At 41.1% G+C, this 25,763-nt stretch overlaps 1 protein-coding gene across 2 annotated transcripts in view; it reads right to left on the minus strand.

The window, feature by feature from the left end:
* Positions 1-25,763, minus strand: part of KDM2A (lysine demethylase 2A) — a 153,117-nt gene that overhangs the window by 126,009 nt on the left and 1,345 nt on the right. Inside the window, exons 1-2 of one of the 2 annotated variants that reach the window (XM_006171304.3) lie at positions 25,335-25,420; positions 11,207-11,329 (exon numbers count right to left, since the gene is read on the minus strand). Coding sequence is in view for 1 of the 2 variants with exons in the window: in XM_006171303.3 (XP_006171365.1) it covers positions 25,335-25,376 (42 nt within the window). In the remaining variant the exon portion in view is untranslated. Of the gene's footprint in view, positions 1-11,206; positions 11,330-25,334; positions 25,458-25,763 lie in introns of those variants that run through there. The other variant, XM_006171303.3, reaches the window with a different exon arrangement.

A 25,763-nucleotide genomic window follows, 5' to 3' on the forward strand; every position in this document is an offset into this window, starting at 1 on the left:
AGAACAAAACTCTACACTGAGTACAGATTCATGGTTGGGCCAGCTCTGTGGCAGTCATAATACACTGCTCACAGAGACTGTGGTTCAAATCCCTAGCCCAGTCAGCCTGAAACATGCCAGGCACATGTGCCAACAGCCAAGATCCAATGAGCTGGAGGACTAAAGGGACTGGAACATGGTGTGACCAGATCCTGTGGAAGGTGTTCATCTTTCTCCCTTTATCTGGGCATGCATGTGCACTATCATGAATACAGAAAAAAAATAAAATCTATTAATTAAAAAAAATTCTCGTGATCAAATAATTACAACATGAAGTTACATCCCAAAAGAGAAATGCATGTACCAAGTGCCGTAGGAATGTCACTAGGGAGAGCTCAAAAAGATGACACTGTGGGGACACTGGAGGACACTTAGCTTATCAAGAAAATAAGAGAGGGTGGAAGAAAGAGAATTTTATATATGTACATTCTCAGGAGAAAATATTTTAAGTATCTACTGTGAACCAGGCACTATCCCAACCATGGGGCTAAATGATAAGACATAGTAGCAGCCTTTAGTGATACTTGCACCCTAACAGGAAAACAAATACTCCAAGGAAATAAAAAGTGGCAATTTTGATAAGTGCTAGGCCTAAGAGATATTCTACACTACAATAACTTGGAACAGGAAGATCTGACCTAAGCAAAGAACTGCTTCTCTGAAAAAAAGAGTCTGAGCTAAGGTATGAAGGATGATATCTTAGCATTTCATATAGCATGTCTGAATCATCTTCGCAGGAAAACTTTTGCACATAGGAAGAGTATTTGTAGATACTGTTAATTGGATATCCTGGTCTCCTTTAAAGTTCAAAGGAGGGATACTGGTAGATCAGCACTCAGTTCTGCAAGACAAAAGAACTGTCAGTAAACTTTGCCACAATGCCTTGCATTATGAATATTCACGGCCATTATCCAGGGAGCCCATTTCCCAATATCAGGAAACTAAACTACTTATGAAAGTAGCCTGGTAAGCCCCACTATACAAGCAAAGGTAACTAGGTGATCTCAAGGGACATGAACAGTCTGTGCCTCTGTTCTCTGATGACCAGAACAAGTAGAGCAGTCAAACATGACAAATTCTTACTCCTTGGCCCCCCTTTTCTTGGATTCTCTTTTGACCACTGCCCTCCTGATATTATAGTATTACCTTCAGCACTTAATCAGAGGATAGAATAAATTTTATTATGTTGTACTTTGTCTTCACAAAACCGTACACTCAGTTAACCAACCAGTAGTATTAGTCTCAATGACATAAATAGTACTATGCTATGTGGAGTGGAAAAAGAATCACACTCTACCCTCAAGGAACACATTATCTAGACATTAATTAAACTTTTTATCTCATATTCGGTTAGTTATCTTGAAAAGTAGGGAGAAAAGATGATGGGGATTCAGGAAAGAGATTCCCTTCAATATGTAAGGTTGCAAATGGGCTTCAGAAGATGAAAACTAAAGTAGGAACTGACAGAATTATCACATATGTGTCGGAAAAAAACAAGCAGGTAGCTTAAGACACACACACAGAGAGAGAGAGAGAACGCAAGTCACCAGGTCCAGAGCTCGAACCTCAGTAAGCCACGTGGGAGTGTCCCGCACCCTAATCACCACACCATCTGCTAGTCCCCATGAACCCTTGTTTTTGTGGGGGGGTGTTTAGAGAGACTTTTGCTAATAAGGGCACTTGCACTCACTGGAGAGAGACAGACAAAGCAAGAAATCACCCCCAAGGGATAGCCACACAGCAATCCCTTCTCTATTTTGTTCTTGGGATTTTGGGGCATGTACATGCACCTAGAGTGAGTCTCAAGATGCCGGGTCCAGTACTTGAACTGCACAGCTGACCATGTGGGAATTCAGTGATATAACCATTACTCCATCTGCTGGTCTCAAACCCTTGTTTTTGTTTTTAAAAAGAATTAATTTTATTTATTGTTACTATCTCTTTCCTTTTTTTTTTTTTTTTTTTTCTGTTTGCAAAAGGACCAATGCTCACCAAAGAGAGACAGAGAGAAAGCAAGTCGCCAGGTCTGAGACTCAAACCACAGTTGGCCATGTGGAAGTCCAGTGCCCTAACCACCACACCACCAGCTGGTGTCCTCAATTCTCTTTTAAAGTCACCAATAACCTTTATGCTGCCAAATCAATGGCAATTTCAGTCTTCATTATACCCAGCCTCTGAGCAGCACCCACTTGTCAATTAACCATTTCCTACTCTTTGAAACACTATCAGTATAAAGAGGTAGTTAAGAATACAAACTGGGGTTAAAAAAAGAATACAAACTGGGCAGTCGGCAGGTAGCGTGGTGGTTAAATGCGCTGGACTTCCACATGGCTGACCACGGCTCAAGTCCTGGACCTGGTTGTTTCTCACTTTCTCTTTCTCTCTTTGTCTTACTCTGGTCAAATTAATAATAATGATGATGATGATGATGATAAATAAAATAAAGGAAATAATGCTTTCAAAAAGATTGAAATTTTAAAACAATAAATAATAAAATTAGATAAAATAATTCAAAAAAAAAAAAAAAGAATATAAACTAGGGGTCAGCAGGTGGCATGGTAAAGGTGCTGGACACTCCCACATGGCCGACCACGGTTCAAGTCCCGGACCTGGTGGCTTGCTTTATCACTTTCCTCTGTGTGTCTGTCTTCCTCTGGTCAAATGAAAATAAATGAGTAAATAAATAAAACCAAACAATTTTTTTAAAAAAAATACAAACTGGGGGACCAACAGATGGTGTAATGGTTACGTCACTGAACTCCCATGTAGTCTACTGCAGTTCAAGTCTCGGACCCGGTGGCTTCAAACTCAGGCCAGGCACATGTCTGTGTGTCCCCAAGATCTCAAGAGGAGAATGGAAGAAAAGGGACTGTGACATGACCACCCTCCCAGGGAGTGATTTCTCACTTTCTGTCTCTGTCTCTCCATCAAACACACACACTCTATAGCAAAAATCTCTTTCAAAAAATAAAATTAAAAAAATAAAATATATAGATATATATAATACAAACTGGGATCCAGCAGGTGGCATGGTGGCTAAAGTGGGTAGATGCCCTGTGGCTAACTGCCTGATTTAAAGTGGCTGGATCCCACATGATCAACTGCTTGTAGCTTGAAAGACATGCCAGATGCATGTGAGTGCCCAAAAATCTCAAGAGTTCAATGTGGAAGAGATTCTCCAGTCACTTACTACCTGATGATCTTGGGCAATTGACATAGTGCCTTCTTGAGTCATTTTCCTAATCTATAAAATAAAAATAATAAAAGTGCCTACTTCACAAGTTATGCAAATTAAATGAGTAAAAATGCTTAGAATGGCCCCTGAAATACAGTAAATGCTAGAGTCCCTTGTCTTCTATGACACCACCTTCTTGACTTCCTTCCCATCTCTCTGGTACCTCCTTCTCACTCCCTTTAACATCCACTCCATGTCTACCCAACTTTATTTACCATACACATGATAATGAGATCCAACCATATGCCAATAAGGCCCTCCTGAAGCCCAGCCTACTCAATAGTTCTACCATGATTTCACAGGCATTTCACATTCAACCTCTACAAACCTACTCAAAACTGAATTTAGGATCCTGTACTCAATCACTAAAACCTGCTCTACCTTTGATATGCCCTATATCAATAAAAAGACTGTACTGTAAGTCATGAATATGAGGAAAATTTGGGAGTCATGCTTCTGTATGCCTCCTTTATATTCATTCTCAACGCACCGAATGAATCAAAAAGTCCAATGGTTCTAGCTCCTCAATCTCTCTCAAACTATCTCCTCTCTAATTCTACTATCAGCAGTATCAACTATATCACATCTTATCTGAACCACTGTAGTAGCCTGCTATCTCCACAAATCCATTCTTATTCTTTCCCTTATCCTTCCTGACACTGTAGCCACTGGTGTTAGTCCAAACATTATTATTTCTCTGTTGAACTTCTACCTTTCTACTGACTTCAGGATAACATCCCATTTGACCTGACCCCTGACTAACTTGTCAAAAGTTTAACTATCTCCTTCTACTCAAAACTCCTCAGTTACACTGGCCTTTTTGGCATTTTGTTTGGTTGGTAGGTTTCTCAAGTGTATCAAATTCTTTCCAACCTTGGAGGATATGCATATACTAATCACTCCTCTTTCCTGAGTACCTCCCTAGCTATCCTTCAGGTCTCAGCTTTATAAGTTTTCTCAGGAAAAGTACTTTCTCATGTCTATTCCCACTAAATTGTCACCCTATCATACATTCATTGTATCCTGTACTTACCTTTGTAGTCCTTTGCATAACTATAATTAACATTACTAGTATCTGTTTAATGTCTGACTTTCCCACAAGATTGGAAGCTCTGTGACAGAGGGACCAAGTAAGTCTGTCTAGCTCATTACTGTATCTCATAGCCTTCCATGGTATGGGACACATGGTTAAGTACTTAGTAATATTTTCTCACTCCTAACTAAGGGCTTTGCATTAGTTGTTCTCTCTACCTAGACTCTCTCTTGACCCAGATCTGGTTCCCAGAGCTCTTGAACATGACAAGAATGGGAGCTCATCCCTTAGGTCTCAGTACAAAATGCCATTTCTCAGAAAGGCTTTCACTGATCACCCCATCTCAAGGAGTGATGCTCTCCCTATGGGTATCTTATTAACCTCCTACTTCTTTTTTTATATATATAATTATTTTAACTTGATTTTTAAATTTGACCATAGAGGGACAGAGTGAGAAAGAGAGACGGAGAGAAAGTGAGAAAGCAAGTCACCAGGTCTGGTACTCAAACCATGATAAAGCCATGTAGGAGTCCAGCACCCTTAACCACAACACTATCTGCGGGCCCCTAACCTCCTACTTTCTTCAGAGCATTCATTCAGCTCTATTTGAAACAACAGTATAGTATTTGAAGCTCTAAAAAAGCAAGACCCAAGTGCCTGGTACAACATAAGCACTCAACAAACATTTGTTTAAATTAATGGATCTATGGCCAGCTAGTAGAGAGGTGGTTAAGACGGAAAGATCCCACAAGGACAACTGCACAGTTCCAGTCCCAGACCCAAAAACTTTGAGAATCATGCCAGCCACGTGTGCGTACATACCAAAAATCTCAAGACTATAAAAGAAGGGATCATGGTATAGCTATCCCGGGGAGTGGGGGAGGAATGCTTTCTCACTTTCCCTCTCTTTCTGTCTCTCTCTGGTGAGTGCACACACCCTAAAACAAATTAAAAGAAAAAGTGACTGAATCTCCTGAATGAGAAAAGGTGATTTAGGAAACATCCTAAATTCATCAGTAAAACATTTATAAACTGTGCCCAAACAAAGTCAAAGAGGGAACAAGGCTTAGTACATTCTGGAACCAAACGGTCTACTATGAATCCTAGATACCTCTTTTCAGTTGTGTAACCTGAACAAACTCCTTAACTGCACTATGCCTCTGTTTCCAAATACAAAATGGGAGTCATAGATTCTATCTCAAAGGGTTGTTGAGAATTAAATTAGTAAATATATGGAAAGTGCCAGTACCAAATATTCAAGTAATGTGTGCTATTATTCATCTATTCCCTACTTTCAAATATATAGAATGACTATTGTTCTCCAAAAAGGGCCACCATGTATAGTCATATAGGTGGTGCAGTGCAGAACTCCAAAGACATCTTTCACGTAGATTAAGATATGTGGGGCCTGGGTCAACAGTAACATGATGGCTAAGGCACTGGATCCCGTATGACCAACTGCATGATTCAAACCCTGGACGAAGCAGCTTGAAAAACACACTGGACACGTGTGTGTATGTGGCCAAAATCCAAAGAAGAGAATGGAGAAAGGATTGCAATGTGTCCACCCCTGCCCCACCCTCCACATACACAGAAGGTGATTTTTCACTCTCTCTCTTTGCTATAGCAAACTTTAAAAAAAAAATTATATAAATATACATATGTAACACCTTCTGGATTATATAACACAATAGTACTATTCCCAAATTCTGACAACCCCAAGAACTTGAAGATTGAAAGATTAAAATGATAAAAAAAAAAAAAAAAAAAACAGGAGGGGGCCAGCAGGTGATGTAGTGATTAAAGGTGTTGGACTCCCACATGGCTGATCCTGGTTTGAGTCCTGGACCTAGTGGCTTGAAACTCATTCTGGGGATATGTGCATGTGAGCCCAAAATCCCAAGAAGAGAATGGAGGAGAAGAGATTGCAGCATAACCATCCCTCCCTAAGGGTTGATTTTTCAATTTTTCTCTCTCTGGCAAGTACATACACCCTATAGCAAAAATCTCCCCCCAAAAAAGACATAGGAGACAGAGAAGTACTTTCAAAACTATAAAGGCACTATGAAGTGATTACTACATTTACAAATACACATTCTTTGCGATCACTGACAGAAACAAGGGTTAGCCATATCATTGCTCTGACATAAAAAAGTTCCTAATCTCTATGAACCAGGGATTTTTTTTTTTTTTGAGAGGTTTTTGCTATAGGGCGCATGCGCTCGCCAGACAGACAGAGACAGACAGAGAGACAGAAAGTGAGAAATCATCCCCCCGAAGGATGGCCACGCCGCAATTCCTTCTCCTCTACTCTCCTCTCAGGATCTTGGGCACGCACACACACGTGCCCGGTATGAGTTTAAGCCACCGGGTCCAGGACTCGAACCGCGGTCGACCACGTGGGAGTCCAGCGACATAGCCATTACGCTAACTGATGGTCCCAAACCAGGGGATTAAAGAGAAACTAAGGCAGGGGGTACCTTAAATTCATACCAAGTATTACCATGAGCTTATAAGATAGTTTTTTAATTTTTTAAAAATTTTTTAATTTTTGCTATAGGGCAATCATATGCACTTGCTGGAGGGAGAGTGGGACAGCACCTCCCCCCCCAGGAAAATGGCAAATTTGCCATCCCTTCTCCTCTGAGTATTTTGGGCATGCCTGCATATATACCCAGTGTGTTCTTCTGGCTGCCAGGTCCAGGACTTTAACTGTGCAATCAGCCACTTGGAATCTAGTCACCTTAAACTCCATGCCATCTGTTGGCCCTCATAAGGTAGTTTCTCAGGAATGGTCATAGTATTTTCAGGTACAGGGCAATTCATAATACTTCAATATTTGCTCACATCAACACCACCACTTCAATCTCATTTTCCTACACTTAAAAGAGAATAGAATAGCAAAATATCTTGCTATGACTTAATGACTGACCCTCTGGTCAAATTAAAAAATAAAAATAATAATAAAATTAAAATAATTTTTTAAAAAAAGATGAACAGCATATAACTGAATAAAACCTATCTACTGAGCTGGGCTTTACTTTTTACAAAGGATTTGTCAACCTTGCACTATTAACATTATAAGTTTGGGAACCAGCAGTTAGCGTAATGGCTACATCGCTGGACTCCCACGTAGTCGACCACAGTTCGCATCCCGGACCTGGTGGCTTAGAACTCACGTCGGGCGCATGTGCGTGCATGCCCAAGATCCCAAGAGGAGAAAGGAGGAGAAGGGATTGTGGCGTGACCATCCTCCCTGGGGGGTGATTTCTCGCTTTCTGTCTCTGTCTGTCTCTGTCTGTCTGGCGAGTGCATGCGCCCTATAGCGAAAACCTCTCCAAAAAAAAAAAAAATTATAAGCTGGTTAATTCTTCGTTAAGGGGGCTGTCCCATGAGTTATAAGATGTTTTAGCAGTGTCCCAAAGCCTCTTTTCACTAAATACCACTATCATTCTCACAGTCTAACAAGCAGAAATGTCTCCAGATATTGCCAAATATCCCCTGTAGGGTAAAATCACTCCCCAGTTGAGGACCCAAACTTTAAATAAATCTACTAACATCTCCAACTGTCTAAAATGTCCATTTACATTCTCTCCTCTCCCTTTCAAAAGTCTTCCCTCTAGGGGACCAGCAGGTGGCGTGGTGGTTAAGGCGCTGGACACTCCCACATGCTGACCAGTTTGAGTCCTAGACTTAGTAGCTTCCTTCCTCACTTTCCTTCTCTGTGTGTTCTTCTCTGGTAAAATTAAGACAAATGAATGAGGGACCAGCAGATGAAGTAATGGTTATGTTGCTGGACTCCCATGTAGTCAACCGCGGTTTGAGTCCTGGACCTGGTGGCTTAAACTCATGCCGGGTGCATGTGCATGCATGCCCAAGATACCGAGAGGAGAATGGAGGAGAAGGGACTACGGAATGACCATCACCCTGGGGGGTGATTTCTCACTTTCTGTCCGTCTGTCTCCCTCTGTCTTTCTGGTGAGCACACGTGCCCTATAGCAAAAACCTCCCCCCCCGCCAAAAAAAAGATAAATGAATGGGTAAAATTAAATAATTCTCAAAAAAAAAAGTTAAAAAAAAAAAATAGAGTCCTTCCCTCTGGTCTTCTGGTAACAGGCTTAATCTCAGTTCAATTTTTATTTGCCTTTGCCTCCAAAATACTCAGAAAATGATCAGAGCCAACTTTCTTACTGATATATTGGTTCTGCTCAAAACCATTTGGTAACAGAACTGACACTAGAACTCAAGGCTCATGATCCCAAATTCAGCCATCTTTCCTATCATAACATGCTGCTAACTAACCATCAGTCACCAAGTTTTGTCAGTCCTTCACTGCCAAGGTTTCTTTGCCTCTATCTCTTCCTTTTCTTTTCTTTTCTCTTCTTTTCTTTCCTTTCCTTTTCCTTTCTAAGGTTTTTGTCATAGGACATGGGGACATCTTGGAAAGAGAGACAGTGAGAAATAAAGTGAGAAATCCCTTGGGCCTATGGCCACACTGCAATCCCTTGTATTCCATTTTCCTCTTGGAATTTTAGGGACATACACACATGTGTGTGTGATTTTCTTTCCTTTTCTTTTCTTTTTTTGGAGAGGGTTTTGCTATAGGGTACATGCACTCTCCAGAAAGACAGGGACAGAGAAACAGAAAGTGATAAATCACCCCCCTTGGCCATGCCACAATCCCTTCTCTTCCATTCTCCTCTCAGGATCTTGGGCATGCACCCACAAGCGCCTGCTGTGAGTTTAGGTCACCGGGTCCAGGACTCAAATCGCGGTTGACTACATGGGAGTACAGCGACATAGCCATTATGCCATCTGCTGGTCCCAACATGTGGGATTTCAAGCTGCCAGTTAGTAACCGGTTTGGTCATGTGGGAGTCCAGAGTCTAAAACACTGCACCACCTGCTTGCCTCTCCTTTTTATTTCTAATATCTATATTCTAGACCAGTAGTTGTCAAACTCTACATAAAACATAATCATCTGTTTGTTAAACATAGATTGCTGGGCCCCAACCCCAGAGTTTTGATTCAGTAATTTTAGGGTAAGGTCCAAGAATATGAACTATGAGGGACCAGCAGTTGGCGTAATGGCTACGTTACGGGACTCCCATGTAGTCACCCGTGGTTTGAGTCCTGAATCCAGTGGCTTAAACTCACACTGGACACATGTGCGTGCATGCTCAAAATCCTGAGAGGAGAATGGAGGAGAAGGGATTGTGATATGGCCAACCCGGGGGGTGATTTCTCGCTTTCTCTCTCTGTGTCTCTTGTCTTTCTGGCGAGCGCACAAACCCCATAGCAAAAACCTCCAAAAAAAAAAAAAAAATGTACTCCAAATATGTTCCCAGATATCCAGATAATGTTGATGTTGTTGATGAGGGGCCCATACTTTGAGAACCACTGCCTTAAGAGTTCAGATACCTATTTCCTCAAAGGGTAACTAGTTTCAGTATTTTTCTAAATATCTTCCTGACCTGAAAATGTACATACATTACTCCTAAAACATCACTTTGGGGCTGGCTCTAGAGCACAGTGGTTAAGTACTACATGAAGGGAGCTAGATCTCATGTGGCCAACCCAGGGTTAAGTTCCAGCCCAGGAAGCTTGAAAAATACACCAGATGCATGTGCACAAGTACCCAGGATGCTGACACAAAAGAAGAATGGAGGAAAGGGGACTGCAGCCTGACCAGATCACACTAGGAGATGCTTTCTCTCTCTCTGGCATATTCATGTACCCTCTGGCATTAAAAAAAATAAAATAAAATAAAAGGACCAGCAGATGGTTATGCCACTGGACTCTCATATGGCTGACCACGGTTTGAGTCCCAGACCCGGTAGCTTGAAACTCACGCTGGTACGTTTTTGTGCATACCAAAAATCCCAAGAGGAAAACTGAGAAGAGACTGTGGTGTGGCCATTCACCCATGGGATGGTGGATAGGGGTGTGTGATTTTTTGCTCTGTCTCACTTTTTCTCTCCAGTGAGTACATAGTAAAAATCTCTCTTTAAAAAAAAAATTGCTTTAACCGAATCATTGTTCTATTAGAAACAAACTACAAATTGGGCCAGCCAGGTGGCAAGGTGGTTAAAATGGCTGAATCCTACAAGACCAACTGTGAGGTTTGAGTACTATACAGCTTGAACAACATGCCAGCCTCATGTGCATGCATACCCAAAATCTTAAGGGGAGAATAGAGAAGGGATTATGGCATGGCCATCCCTCCAGGAGGTGCTTTCTCACTTACCATCTCTCTTTCTCTCTAACGAGTGCACATACCATAGCAAAGTTTTAAATAAATTTCTTAAAAATAAAAATCATTTCGAATGGCTCTCTATTGTCCATACCAGGCTTTCAATATTTAAAATGGGGCAACAGGTGGCAAATTGGTTAAAGTGCTGGACTCCCATATAGCCGATCATGTTTCAAGTCCTAGACCTGATAGCTTAAAAATCACAATGGGCCAGTGAATGAATGCAAATAAATAAATTGAAATAAAAAATAAAATAAAATAAAATACTTGATGTTATCCTCCCCCCCAAAAAAATCACAATGGGCACAAGTCTGTGTGTGCTCAAAGTCCTGAGAAGAATGGAGGAGAAGGAACTGGGGTGTGGCAACCCCTCTACCCAGGGTGATTTCTCTTCCCTCTCTCTGTGTTTCTCTGGTGAGCGCACATATCCCATAGTAAAAAAAAAAAAAAAAAAACTTTAAAAATATAATTAAAAATAAAATATTCCCAAAATTATCAACAGTACCTCCCAAAACAAACCAGCTACTTCAGTCCTACTTATCCGTCAGATATCCACAGAACAGTCTTATAGGCTTCGATTTCCATGGTAAAATTTATGCTATCTTTACCACCTAAAAGGACACCCTCTTCCCTCCTCTCTACCTACCTGAAAGAGGCCTTCACCACTGTATTTGCCAAAACCATTCGTTTGGTCACTATTTTGCTGCCTTTTATCTTTAGGGTTTAAGTTTTTACCAAGAACTCACAGATAGAGAAAACCCCCAAGAACCTAAAATTTAAAACAGAAAACAAACATATGAGTGACATGCATAAATAAAAGACTTGACATACACACAAACTACATAATAATGCTGTTTTAATACATCAGTATGGTATGTTCAAAGTTCACAAAAGAATGTGCTAATTTCTAAAAAATATGTTCAAATATTGGCTGTTATCTGTGGCTATCTCAGGATGTTAAGCAGACACATCTTAGCGGAGAAAATATAAAAGCCTCAAAGAAAAAAAAAAGTACTCAGTCTACAACTTACACTGTGTCTATCACCTGTTTTCTATAATAAAATACAACCCAGGAGGACTGGCCTTGTAGCACAGTAATTAAGTGCTATATACTGAGCCAGATCCCACATGGCTGACCATGGTTTGAATCCTGCCCTGGCAGCATGTAAAACATGCATGTATGTGTGTGCAAGCATGTCCCAATGTATGTGATGAGATGGAGAAATGGAGGAAAACGAATTATGGTGTGACCATGACCCACTGGGCTGGGGGGAGGGGGGTTCCTGTCTCTCTCTCTCTCTCCCCCCTCTAAACCTGGGCAGGCACACACTCTCTCTGGCATTAAAAGAAAGGAAGGAAGGAAGGGAGGGAGGGAGGGAGGAATATACCACTAGAGAGAGGATGGTATGAGAGAATAAACATGGGTTTTGGAGTTAGGGGACCTGAGTTCAAGTTTTGGTTCCTCCCCTTACCTCTTTGCATTCTTGGGCAAGTCATGGCCTTCCCTGAGCCTTCATTTCCATAATAAAAAATTTAAAGTTTAAAACTACACCATCCTGGTCAGGCAATTGTGCAAAGATAACACAACTGGACCCACATGGGGGAGTCCTCAGTTGTTTTTGAGGACCTCCTATGATATGCACATGCTTCCCTTTAATCTGAGCTAGTTAAGACTAGAGATGATTTATGGTGTGAAAACCCTATATGGAGATGACCATGTCTCTCTGTCTTTCTCTCTCTCTGAAGAAATAAATAAATTTAAAAAGAAAACTATACTATTACCTTAGAGAGTTATTTTTTAGAACTAAATAAGGTAACATATATGAAAGAATCTAGTTAAGCACTTGACACATAATAAATGCTCAATGAATACAAAATATATTGTAAATATATACTACAGAATAAAGTATTACTGTAAAATGAGATAAACAGAAAATTCCTGATTGAGGATATCCGATTTTCAAGGAAGAAAAATATAAAAGGACATTAAAAGTGTATGTCCTTGGGGCCAGCAGGTGGCATGCTGGTTAAGGGCACTGGACTCCCACATGGACAACTGCAGTTAGAGCCCTGGACCTAGAAACTTACTTTCTCAACACTCCCCCTCCACCAACTCTGTCCTTCTCTGTTCAAATTAAAATAAATAGTTAGGGACCAGTAGGTGGGATAGTGGTTGAGGTGCTGGACTACTATATGGATGACTACAGTCTGAGTCCTGGACCTGGCAGCTTGCTTTCTCACTTTCCCTTTCTCTGTCTCTCTCTGTTTCTCTCTGGCCAAATTAAAATAAATGAATATGGGACCAGCAGTTAGTGTAATGGCTATGTCGCTGGACTCCCATGTAGTCTACCACAGTTCGAGTCCCAGACCCAGTGGCTTAAATTTAGGCTGGGCAGATGTGCATGTGTGCCCAAGATCCCAAGAATGGAGAAGGAACTGCGGCATGGCCATTCCCCCCCCTGGGTGGGGGGTCATTTCTCACTTTCTGTCTCTCTGTCTCTCTCTCTCTAGTGCCGATTGCAACCGCTCTATAGCAAAAACCGCTCCAAAAAAAAAAGAAAGAAAGAAAGAAAGAAAAATTAATACATAAATAAAAATTTAAATAAATAACTCTTTAAATAAATAAAGTTAAATAATTATTTTTATTAAATTTTATTTATTCATTCATTTATTTTTAACTTGACAGAGGGAGACACAGAGATGGAGAGAGAAAGAGGGGAAGTGAGAAAGCAAGCCACCAGGTCCAGGACATGGTCAGCCATGTGAGATTGTCCAGCACCTTAACCACCATGCACCTGCTGGTCCCAAGTTAAATAATTCTTTTTTTTTAATTAATTAATTAATTAATTTTTATTATCATCATAATCTTCTTTATATTACATTGGATTAAATATAACTTTACATTGTATTACATTGCTTTTGCAAAAGGGAATGCCATGCATGTCAGTCAGTACAGAGACATTAATCTCCCCGCTTCACCAAGTTAAATAATTCTTAAAAAAAAAAAAAAAAAAGAATGTCTCTCTGCATGATACACAATAAACACATTAATTCCCTGACTTAATAGCCAAAACCCAAAACCAAACCTAAGAACAACACAAATATCATTGCTTGCAACTTAATAGCTTTAAGGCTCCCTAAACCTCAGCAAAAACCTTGATGTACAGGATTTCGAATAGGACTAGAGGTAGAAGTAGTTAGTTCAAAAATTCAACTCAGACTGAACCTTTTCTTTTTTCTTTTGGACAGTTGTTTTTTTGCTATAGGGTGCGTGTGCTCGCTGGAGAGAGAGACAAACAGAAAAAGCGAGAAATCACCCCTCAGAAGGATGGTTACGCCTCAATCCCTTCTCCTCTCTGAATTCTGGGCATGCATGCACACACACCCACCTTGAGTTTCAAGCTACCGGGTTCGAGACTTGAACTGCAGTCGGCCATGTGAGAGTCCAGCAATGTAACCATTACGCTATCTCCTGATCCTCAGACTGAACTCTTAAAGTCAACTAGACATTTTCTTATTTGTTTTAATGGCCCAAATACCATTAAAAGTATTCATCTGACATGAGTGCTAAGACTAAGTATTTGTTATAGTTTAAACCTTCTGGGTTTTAATACATACTGTAAAAACCAACACCCAGATATCTTGCTCATGTCTGTATTTTAATCTCTCCTCTATTCCAGTGGACTATTTCTAGCACTCAAGAAAACTGGTAGCAAAAAAAAATATATCATAGTTTTCAACGATACCAACAAATAGCTACTGAGAAATTGCCATGCGTAAGGCACCATTTGAAGCATCCCATAAAGCATAAACAAAACCAAAGTCCCAAGTTTTAAGGAGTTTAGATTCTTGGGACCAGCAGGTGGCACAGTGGTTGGGGTGCTGGACACTCCCACATGGTCGACAACAATTTATGTCCCAATTTGAGTCCTGGACCTGGTGGCTTGCTTAATCTTTCTCTCTCTCTCTCTCTCTCTCTCTGGTCAAATTAGAATAAATAAATGAATAAATAAAATTTAAAATAAACAATTCTTTAAAAAAAAAAAAAAAGGAGTTTACATTCTAGTGGACAACTATGTACAAACTTAATCACAGAAGTGATTAAGCGTTCACCAAAATAAAACAAGAGAAAGTGATAGGGCTTAAATACAGTTCTTATTCTCAGTGCCTAAAATAAAGCTTATTGTAGAAAATTGATCCATAAAAATAAAGATTTAGCTCCCTCATTATCTGTAGTTTGAGTCTTCCAAAAATGGGCAACAAGTTTTTCCTACATCATCAGGACAGAAGCTGTGACAATCAGAACAGTGTATTTCTCTGCCAACACAGACTGAACACTAAATCTTATGAAATAATTATAAATAAGTGATATCAACAAGTTAATTTAGATTACCTGTAATATTTCTCTAAATGCAAACAATGTATTTTTCTTTCTTCCTTTCTTTCTTTCTTTCTTTTTTTGAGAGTTTTTTTGCTATAGGCCACATGCACTCGCCAGAAAGAGAAAGACAGAGAGACAGAAAGCGAGAAATCACCCCTGAGGGGTGATTTCTCCATTTTCCTCTCGAGATCTCGGGCACACACGCACATGCACCTGGTGTGAGTTTAAGCCACCAGGTCCGGGACTCGAACCACATTCGACTACGTGGCAGTCCAGTGACATAGCCATTATGCCAACTGCTGGTCCCCAAACAATGTATTTTCATGCCACAGGAAAAAAATGACTTAAAATAAATATTTACTTAGTCTATTCTTGGTCAGAAAGACCTTAGACTGCAGTCATTCAAAATGGTAATGTTTATAAAAAGGAAAATCAGGTAATTGCTGCTGAATTTGGGAAGATAATTTCAAGGATAACTTAAGGAAAGGTAAAACTATTACCAGGGCTTCAGTACACCTAATTCCTTTTAAAAGATAAATGATTAACAGAGCAGCAGATAGGGCGCGCGCACGCACGTGTGTGTGTCCAAAATCTCGAGGAGAATGGAGGAAAAGGGATTATGGCATGGCCATCTCCCATGGGGGGTGATTTCTCTCTACCTACCTCTGGCAAGCACAGACACCTTATAGCAAAAAATCTCTCAAAAAAAACCCAAAAAAACAAAAAACAAACAAACAAACAAAAAAACAGAGAGAGAGAGAGAGAAGGGCATATTTCTCATTTACTTTAGATAGATATTATTTTACCTTTTATTTTTCTAGGCAATAATAAAGATTATGCAGTATTGCTTTCAAGAACCTAAAGATTCACCAATTAGGGAACCAGCAGTTAGCGTAATGGCTATGTCGCTGGACTCCCACGTAGTCGACCGCGGTTCGTGTCCCGGACCCGGTGGCTTAAAACTCACGCTGGGCGCGTGTGCGTGCGTGCCCAAGATCCCGAGAGGAGAATGGAGGAGAAGGGATTGCGGCGTGACCATCCCCCCTGGGGGGTGATTTCTCGCTTTCTGTCTCTATGTCTCTCTCTGTCTGTCTGGCGAGCGCACGCGCCCTACAGTGAAAATCTCTCCAAAAAAAAAAAAAAAGATTCACTAATTACAATGATATAGATTTAACTAATTTTTTTAAAGAATTACTTTATTTAACTTTATTTAATTTGACCAGAGAGGGACAGAGTGTGTGAGAGACAGAGACAGAGAGAAAGTGAGAAAGCAAGCAGCCAGGTCCAGAACTCAAATGGCAGTCAGCCATGTGGGAGTCCAGTGCCCTTAACCACCATGCTACCTGCCAGCATGGTATTTTAGAGTCAGATACATGAATAGTATGCTGAACATTCTCTGTGACTGAACGCTTAAATATATATGGAGAGGGATCAGCAGATGGAGTAATGGTTATGCCGCTGGACTCTCATGTAGTCGACTGCTGTTAGAGTCCCAGACCCAGCAGCTTAAAACTCATTCCAGTGTGCATGTGTGTATGCCGAAAATCCCAAGAGAATGGAGAAGAAGGGATTGTAGCATGGCCATCTCCCTGGGGGTGATTTTTCACTTTCTCTCTCTGTCTCCCCAGCAAGCACATGCGCCCAACAGCAAAAATCTCTTAAAGCACACACACACACACAGAAAGTAACAAAAACTCAAAATGACTCCAATATTTTGGCTCCTGAAACCAAATGTAGGAAAAATAGTTCCATCCTTGACCCTACATCTAAACTTACTAGCAACATAGAAATAAATCATCTTTACCTCAGGATAACCAAATACCATATCACCACTAAAATGAAACTTCTATCCCTTCTACTTTAGTACTGCCTCAGGTATAAACTTGCTTTAGAAATCTGGCTTGTTCTAGGAACCTACATACAAAAAGACTAATATTTTCCTTTTAAGAACAAAACAAAACAAAACCTAAATCTTGCTTAAGAGAAGCTGAATACTTGGGGCCAGCAGGTGGCTTGGTGGTTAAGGCACTTGATACTCTCACATGGGAACGGATGGACCACAGTAAAGTCCCAGATCTGGTGGCTTGCTTTCTCACTCCCTGCCCTCCCCCCATCTCTCTGGTCAAATTAAAATAAATAAACGAATAAATAAAATTATATAAATGATTCCTTTTTTTTCCTTTTTTTGGAGAGGTTTTTTGCTATAGGACGCATGCGCTTGCCAGACAGACAGAGAGACAGAAAGCAGGAAATCACCCCCCCCCCCGGGGGATGGCCATGCCGCAATCCCTTCTCCGTTCTCCTTTCGCGATCTTGGACACGCAGGCACATGGGCCCAGTGTGAGTTCAAGCCACCGGGTCCGGGACTCAAACCGCAATTGACTACGTGGGAGTCCAGCGACATAGCCATTATGCTAACTGCTGGTTCCCAATAAATGATTCTAAAAAAAAAAAAAAAAAAAGAGCCCAACACCAACATTTCCTAGCCATTCTATGACAACACCACAAAATTAAGTATTCTAGTTCCAGAAAGCAGAGCTTATGGCCCAAATTTACACATACATAACACATTCAAAGGTATAATTCTTATCCACATGTAGCAGTTAAATAATAAAGTTGGATAAAAGACTATTTTTTAAAGAGATTTTTGCTATAGCTGCTTGCACTCATCCTGAAAACACAGGGACAGAGAGAAAGTGAAAAATCACCTGCCCCATGGGGCATGGCCACACTGCAATCTCTTCTCCTTATTCTCCTCTTGAGATTCTGGGCACCTACATGTCCCAAGCATGAGTTTCACACTGCTGGGTCCAGACTCGAACTGTGCCCGGCCATGTGGGAGGCCAGTGCCTTAACCAATACACTGCCTGCTGGCCCAAAAGGCAATGTTTTATAAATTTAACTTTATTTATATATTTATTTATTTATTTATTTAAATTTCACCTGCTGGTCCCACTAAAACTAGAATTCTGATTGTTTAAAAACAACTTCACGGGACCAGCAGTTGGCACCGTAATGGCTATGTCGCTGGACTCCCATGTAGTCAACCATGGTTCAAGTCCTGGATCCAGTGGCTTACATGCATACTGGGCATGTGTATGTGCGTGCCCAAGATCCTGAGAGGAGAATGGAGAAGGGATTGCAGTGAGGCCATCTCCCCTAGGGGGTGATTTCTCACTTTCTGTCTCTGTCTTTCTGGTGAGCGCATGCACCCTATAGCAAAAACCTCTCTTAAAAAATACTTCACAAAGATGATATAAACTATCAAAATTTACTTTACCAGAGCCAAACGGAGATGTGGTGGTTAAAGTGCTGAACTCCCACACGGCCAACAGCTTTTAGAATCCCAGACCTTGCAGCTTGCTTTCTACTTTCTCTCTCCCTGTCTATGTCTATCTCTGGTGCCCTACAGCAAATTAAAAAATAAGAATAAGTAAGGTTCTTCGGAAAAAAATTGTTTTACCTAAATTCATCTTAAAATAGCTATATTAGAGGGGCCGGCAGCTGGCATGGTGGTTAAAGGCACTGGACTCCCACATGGCCGACCATGGTTCAAGTCCTGGACCTGGTGGCTTGCTTTCTCACTTTCTCTCTCTCTCCCTTACCCTCTCTCTTTGATACAACTGGAAAATAATAATAAAGTTAGAAAAATAATTTTTTAAAAAATAGCTATATTTAAAAAATGTATTCAAGGAGACCACCAGATGGCATAATGGCTACATCACTGGACTCCCACATAGTCAACAGCAGGTTCAGCCCTGGTGGCTTAAAACTCACAACAGGTGAGTGTGTGTGCAAGCCAAAATCCCGAAAAAGGACTGGAGAAGAAGGAATTGCGGGTGCTCATCAGAGGGCACGTGCCCTATAGCAAAAATCTCTCTGAAGAAAAATAATGTATTCAAAAGAGCTATTCAAACATGAAGTTCTTATTAGTAAGAACACAACTTTTTTTAAAGATACGTAAAGTGTCCTAACAAGATATTTTTGTCCCAAAACTAATTTGGACTTATACTTTTAAAACTGGTACTGTTTTATCTCCCAAGGCTATTTTGAAGGTTTGTTACAGAGGAATGACCATTCAGGTTTTTGTTTTGTTTTTTGAGGTTTTTGCTATAGGCACGCACCCGCCAGAAAGAGAGAGAGACAGAAAGCAAGAAATCACCCCCCAGGGGGATGGCCATGCTGCAATCCCTTCTCCTCCATTCTCCTCTCAGGATCTTGGGCACGCACGCACACACGCCCAGTGTGAGTTTAAGTCACCAGGTCTGAGACTCAAACTCCAGCCGACTACATGGGAGTCCAGAGACATAGCCATTACACCAACTGCTGGTCCCTCGGGTTTTGTATCCTAAAACAACATGAAAGTAACAGTAAGACTCTACTGTGGGCCAGCAGGTGGCATGGAGGTTAAGTCACTGGATCCCACACAGCCAACTTCACGGTTCACTTCCTGGACCTAGTAACTTGAGAATCACACTGGGTATATGTGCACACAAGCCCAAAATCCCCAGAGGAGTGTGGAAGAGAAGGGACTGTGGTCATCTCCTACTGGGGGATGATTTCTCACCTTCTCTTTCTCTCTTGTGAGTGCACATGCCCTATAGCAAAAACTTTTTTTGTTTTTAAAGAAGAGACTTCTGTTATAAGGCACTTGCCAGAGAGACAAGAGACAGAAAGTGAGAAATCAACCCCAGGGGAGATGGCCACGCCACAATCCATCCATTCTCCATTCTCCTCCCAGATTTTGATCATGCACACACGCCTGACATGAGTTTCAAGCCACTGGGTCTAATTCCAACTGCAGTCAACTACATGGGAGTCTAGGGACATAGTAACCATTACGCCATCTGCTGGAAAAAACAAATGGGAAGCAGTGGATGGTATAATGATTACATTGCTGGACTCTCATGCAGTTGACTATGGTTGGAGTCCCAGACCCAGTGGCTTAAAACTCATGCCGGGCGTGTGTGTATGCATGCCCAAAATACTGTGAGGAGAATGGAGACGGGACTGCGGGGTGGACTTCTCCTCTGGGGGTGATTTCTCACTTTCTGTCTCTCCTCTCTCTGGCAAGAGCATGCGCCCTATGACAAAAATCTCTTTAAAAAAAAAAAAAATATATATATATATAATGCAATTTACTAAGTGATTCAATTTAGTGATATACACACATATTGCATGGAACCACACAAACTTTAACCACTAAACCAAATTAATAAACCTGTCATTTATGATCCATGGCCAAGAACTATAAAACAAAGTTTTATCCTTTAAAGACAGACACAATGTCAATATATATATCGGGATCTTGGGCACGCACGCACACGTGCCTGGCATGAGTTTAAGCCATCGGGTCTTAGATAGTTTTAGATAGTTTACTATAAAAATGAGCATAAGTAACTCTTTGAAAACAGAAGGTGAAAAGGTTCTCACTACTTTCTTTTAATTTAAGTTTCTCACTCTGCATTTATTTTTGTCCTAAAACTCTTCAAATCAGCTCTAACTTGATCAATTAAGAATCCTGTAATATGAGCACTCACTACTTTAGAGACATTAAAAGCTTGATAGGCAATTGTCACTCAAATAAGTTGCCAATACGCTCCCCTATCAAAAGTTATGTTATGGAAGGGATTTATACTTGAGAAATAATTTTGTCATATAATCTTAATCTTAGAAAATAGACCTCACCCTAAGCTTCAAAATTATTACTCAAAATTCTATAATTCCCCCAAAACATCATATATGATGCACCCTGATCTACAATACTACTTCAGCAGCACATTAGCCAAAAGAAAAAATAACGCTAAATAACGAAATGGGTTAAAATGTGCAACAAGTAACAATCACCTCAATAATTGAAAAAAGAAAGAAAACTGTTAACAGAATAAAAGTCAAAGAGTGCTTGGATTCCTCAAACCACTATACCTCCCAAACTTGTTAAAAATTACTGTGAAAGGGGAACCAGCAGTTAGCGTAATGGCTATGTCACTGGACTCCCACATAGTCGACCGCGGTTCGTGTCCCGGACCCGGTGGCTTAAAAAAACTCACGCCGGGCGTGTGTGCGTGCGTGCCCAGGATCCCGAGAGGAGAATGGAGGAGAAGGGATTGCGGCGTGACCATCCCCCCTGGGGGGTGATTTCTCGCTTTCTGTCTCTATGTCTCTCTCTGTCTGTCTGGCGAGCGCACGCGCCCTACAGTGAAAATCTCTCAAAAAAAAAAAAAATTACTGTGAAAGGGACCAACAGTTGGTGAAATGGCTATGTCGCTGGACTCCATATAGTCGACCGTGGTCAGAGTCCCAGACCCGGTGATTTAAACTCATGCTGGGTGCATGTGTGTGCATACACAAGATCCCAAGAGGAGAATGGAGGAGAAGGTATTGCGGCATGGTTATCCTCCCTGGAGGGTGATTTCTCACTTTCTATCTCTCTGTCTCTCTCTGTCTTTCTGGCGATCACACGCACCTTGTAGCAGAAACCTCTAAATAAATTAATTAATTAAATAAAATTACTGGCATGGTAGTTAAGGGTGCTGGACTCCCACATGGCCGACCATGGTTCAAGTCCTAGATCTGGCGGCTTGCTTTCTCTCTCACTCACTCTCTCTCTCTCTCTCTCTCTGGTCAAATTAAAATAAATAAATAAATAAATAAATAAAGTTAAATAAAATAAATTTTTTTTTAATTACTGTGGGGAACCAGCAGTTAGCGAAATGGCTATGTCACTGGACTCCCATGTAGCCGACCATGGTTCGCATTCCGGACCCAGTGGCTTAAAACTCACGCCAGGCACGTGTGCGTGCGTGCCCAAGATCCCAAGAGGAGAATGGAGGAGAAGGGACTGCGGCATGACCATCCCCTCTGGGGGGGTGATTTCTCGCTTTCTGTCCCTCTGTCTCTGTCTGTCTGTCTGGCGAGCGGACACACCCTACAGCGAAAAACCTCTCCAAAAAAAAAAAAAAATTATTGTGAAAGGGGCCAGCAGATAGCAAGTGGTTAAGGTGCTGGACTCCCACACAGCTGACCACAGTTCGAGTCCCAGACCTGGCAGCTTAAAACTCACACCAAGCAGGTGTGCATGCACGCATGCCCAAAATCCCAAGAGGAGAATGGAGAAGGGATTGTGGTGTGGCCATCCCCACTGGAGTTAACTTCTCACTCTCTCTCCCTCTCTGGCAAGTGCATGTATCCTATAACAAAAATAAAATCTCTCTTAAAAAAAAATTACATGGGGGCCAGCAAGTGGCATGGCAGTTAAGGCGCTGGACACTTCCACATGGCCCACCACAGTTTGAGTCCTGGCCATGGTGGCTTGCTTTTTCACTTTCCCTCTCTCTCTGATCAAGTTAAAATAAATGAATGAATAAATAATTAATTTTTTTTTTTAATTACTGTGAGAAAGTTTGCTTGCTGGGGGCTAGCAGGTGGCATAGTGGTTAAGATGCTATACTCTCATGTGGTGAATGGCGGTTCGAGTCTCGGACCCAGTGGCTTGAAACACATCAAGCACATGTGCATGTATGCTCAAAATCTCCAGAGGAGAATGGAGGAAAAAGGATTGCAGTGTGGCCATCCTCCTGGGGGGTTGATTTCTCACTCTCTCTCTCTCTGTCTCTCTGATGAGCGTATGCACCCTATAGCAAAAATCTCCCAAAAAAAGAAAAAGAGGGACCAGTAGTTGGTGTAATGGCTATGTCGCTAGACTCCCATGTGGTCGACCGCGGTTCAAGTCCTAGACCTGATGGCTTAAACTCATGCCAGGCACGTGTGCGTGTGTGCCCAAGATCCCGAGAGAAGAATGGAGGAGAAGGGAGTGTGGTATGGCCATTCCCCCGGGGGGTGATTTTTCGCTTCTGTCTCTCTCTGTCTTTCTGGCGAGCGCACGTGCACTATAGCAAAAACCTCTCCAAAAAAAAAGCGTGCGTGCCCAAGATCCCAAGAGGAGAATGGAGGAGAAGGGACTGCGGCATGACCATCCCCTCTGGGGGGGTGATTTCTCGCTTTCTGTCCCTCTGTCTCTGTCTGTCTGTCTGGCGAGCGGACACACCCTACAGCGAAAAACCTCTCCAAAAAAAAAAAAAAATTATTGTGAAAGGGGCCAGCAGATAGCAAGTGGTTAAGGTGCTGGACTCCCACACAGCTGACCACAGTTCGAGTCCCAGACCTGGCAGCTTAAAACTCACACCAAGCAGGTGTGCATGCACGCATGCCCAAAATCCCAAGAGGAGAATGGAGAAGGGATTGTGGTGTGGCCATCCCCACTGGAGTTAACTTCTCACTCTCTCTCCCTCTCTGGCAAGTGCATGTATCCTATAACAAAAATAAAATCTCTCTTAAAAAAAAATTACATGGGGGCCAGCAAGTGGCATGGCAGTTAAGGCGCTGGACACTTCCACATGGCCCACCACAGTTTGAGTCCTGGCCATGGTGGCTTGCTTTTTCACTTTCCCTCTCTCTCTGATCAAGTTAAAATAAATGAATGAATAAATAATTAATTTTTTTTTTTAATTACTGTGAGAAAGTTTGCTTGCTGGGGGCTAGCAGGTGGCATAGTGGTTAAGATGCTATACTCTCATGTGGTGAATGGCGGTTCGAGTCTCGGACCCAGTGGCTTGAAACACATCAAGCACATGTGCATGTATGCTCAAAATCTCCAGAGGAGAATGGAGGAAAAAGGATTGCAGTGTGGCCATCCTCCTGGGGGGTTGATTTCTCACTCTCTCTCTCTCTGTCTCTCTGATGAGCGTATGCACCCTATAGCAAAAATCTCCCAAAAAAAGAAAAAGAGGGACCAGTAGTTGGTGTAATGGCTATGTCGCTAGACTCCCATGTGGTCGACCGCGGTTCAAGTCCTAGACCTGATGGCTTAAACTCATGCCAGGCACGTGTGCGTGTGTGCCCAAGATCCCGAGAGAAGAATGGAGGAGAAGGGAGTGTGGTATGGCCATTCCCCCGGGGGGTGATTTTTCGCTTCTGTCTCTCTCTGTCTTTCTGGCGAGCGCACGTGCACTATAGCAAAAACCTCTCCAAAAAAAAACAAAGAAAAAGATAAAAGTTTTGCTTGCTGAAAGCTCTTCCTTTAAATCCCTTAGATATCTACCTAACAGCACAACAAAAAATTTGATGTGATCAAAAAAGTGAATTCCATATAGCAATAACTACCTAGTAAGGGAGTTTTGTTAGCATTCTCTTTTTGTTCCCAAAGAAGAGTTTAATTCAAGGGATGTCAAAATGAAAATAAATCTTCAATGTACAAAATTTTACTAATGATGTACATTACTACTAAAAATTAAAGAATTATAAACTTAACACTTAGGACAAGAGGCAAATCTCTGAAATGAGGCTCATCAGAACATACGCCTGCTGGATGTACTTGCCAATACACACCAAGCCCTTTTACCAATCACATTAAGAAATAAAGGGGTCTTTCCTCAAAAAATGTGGGAATCATAAAATAACAGATTAGAGAACCATTCTTTTTTCCTCCAAATTCAATCTAAAATGTAGAGCCAAGTAAAGCAACCATAAATTCCATTAGTAATCTTCTGGGCCTTTCAATTCAGCAAATTTCTCATACTACATACAATTCTGTGGTTTTCCTTGTACCCCATTCTACAAACACAAATTCAAATTTCTGAAATAAATACGTGAGAATACTAATAAAGCTTTCTTTTACTAAGAGAAAATCAAAATTCTTAAACTGGAAAAGGGAAACCCTGAGAAAAAAGTAGGACCTGAAGGAGCACATATTCATATGCACATACAAGTTAGTTCCCTCAAAATCATGACTAAAAATTTTTCAACAAGATATATCCCATAAATTTCCCCCAAATGACAAAATAAAGAACTTTATTAGCATTCAGTATTCTCCCTATCTTCAATTAACCCCCCCAACAATTCTCTAAACCTAACAAAGCACTAATTTACAAAAATAAAAAGAAAGTAACCAATGGTTCTACTCTACAGCTCAAAGTCACAAATTCTAGTACAACATAATCTTAAAAAAAAAAAAAATATATAGACCTATTTTTTCCTCAGTTTGCTCCTAAAATTTACATTCTAATCTAACTTAATCTATTACATTTATTCCAATGCAAGTATTACAAAATTAGAAATCCTTATCTTGTTGTAATCCACAAAATCCTTTGATTTACAATGGTTTCTATAAAACTTAAATGCTACATCTAACTCTATTTCCAAGCAGGATAAATATTAAGGCTCAAATTACTTGGCCAAAAACCAGATGGGATATATTAATAACCTTCCCCCCTCCTCTGGTGCACAGAAAAGACACCTGAAAAGTTGTAATCACTGTATGTTCACAAATGGAAACAAAATAGTTATTCTACTTCAAAACTGGAGGGGGAGGTGAAAGGAGAAAGAAAATACTAACCAATCTCTGGCTGTAACGAATTCTTTCTTCTTCGGGTTCCATCTCTCTCTTCTGTAGAAATTACTATAAAGAAACCACTCCAGGGCTGCCTTCCTCTTCCTCCTCAGGAACCAGATTGCAACACTAAATAATGATGATAGGAGCAGAGATGAGAATTCATTCTCAAACTTGAGTTTCTTTATCACAGAAAGAAAATATATGTTAAGTTAAAGGCTCTCTGAGAAATCAGGTTATTCTTGAGTTTGGGACCGGTCTGCTGACGGGCAAATGGTTCCATGTCATGTTCAACATTAATCTCCGCATTACAACTGTCCTAGGCCTAAGCGAAGGGAGTTGGTTTCAGTTCCTTGTGGAGAGACCACAACTTGTTTCTTCCCACAGGAATACAATTTGCAAGGCTCCCCTACACAGCAGCATTAAACGGGGGGG

The sequence above is a fragment of the Tupaia chinensis genome, unplaced genomic scaffold (genome assembly GCF_000334495.1).
Source record: "Tupaia chinensis unplaced genomic scaffold, TupChi_1.0 Scaffold149501_1, whole genome shotgun sequence".
NCBI lineage: Eukaryota > Metazoa > Chordata > Mammalia > Scandentia > Tupaiidae > Tupaia > Tupaia belangeri.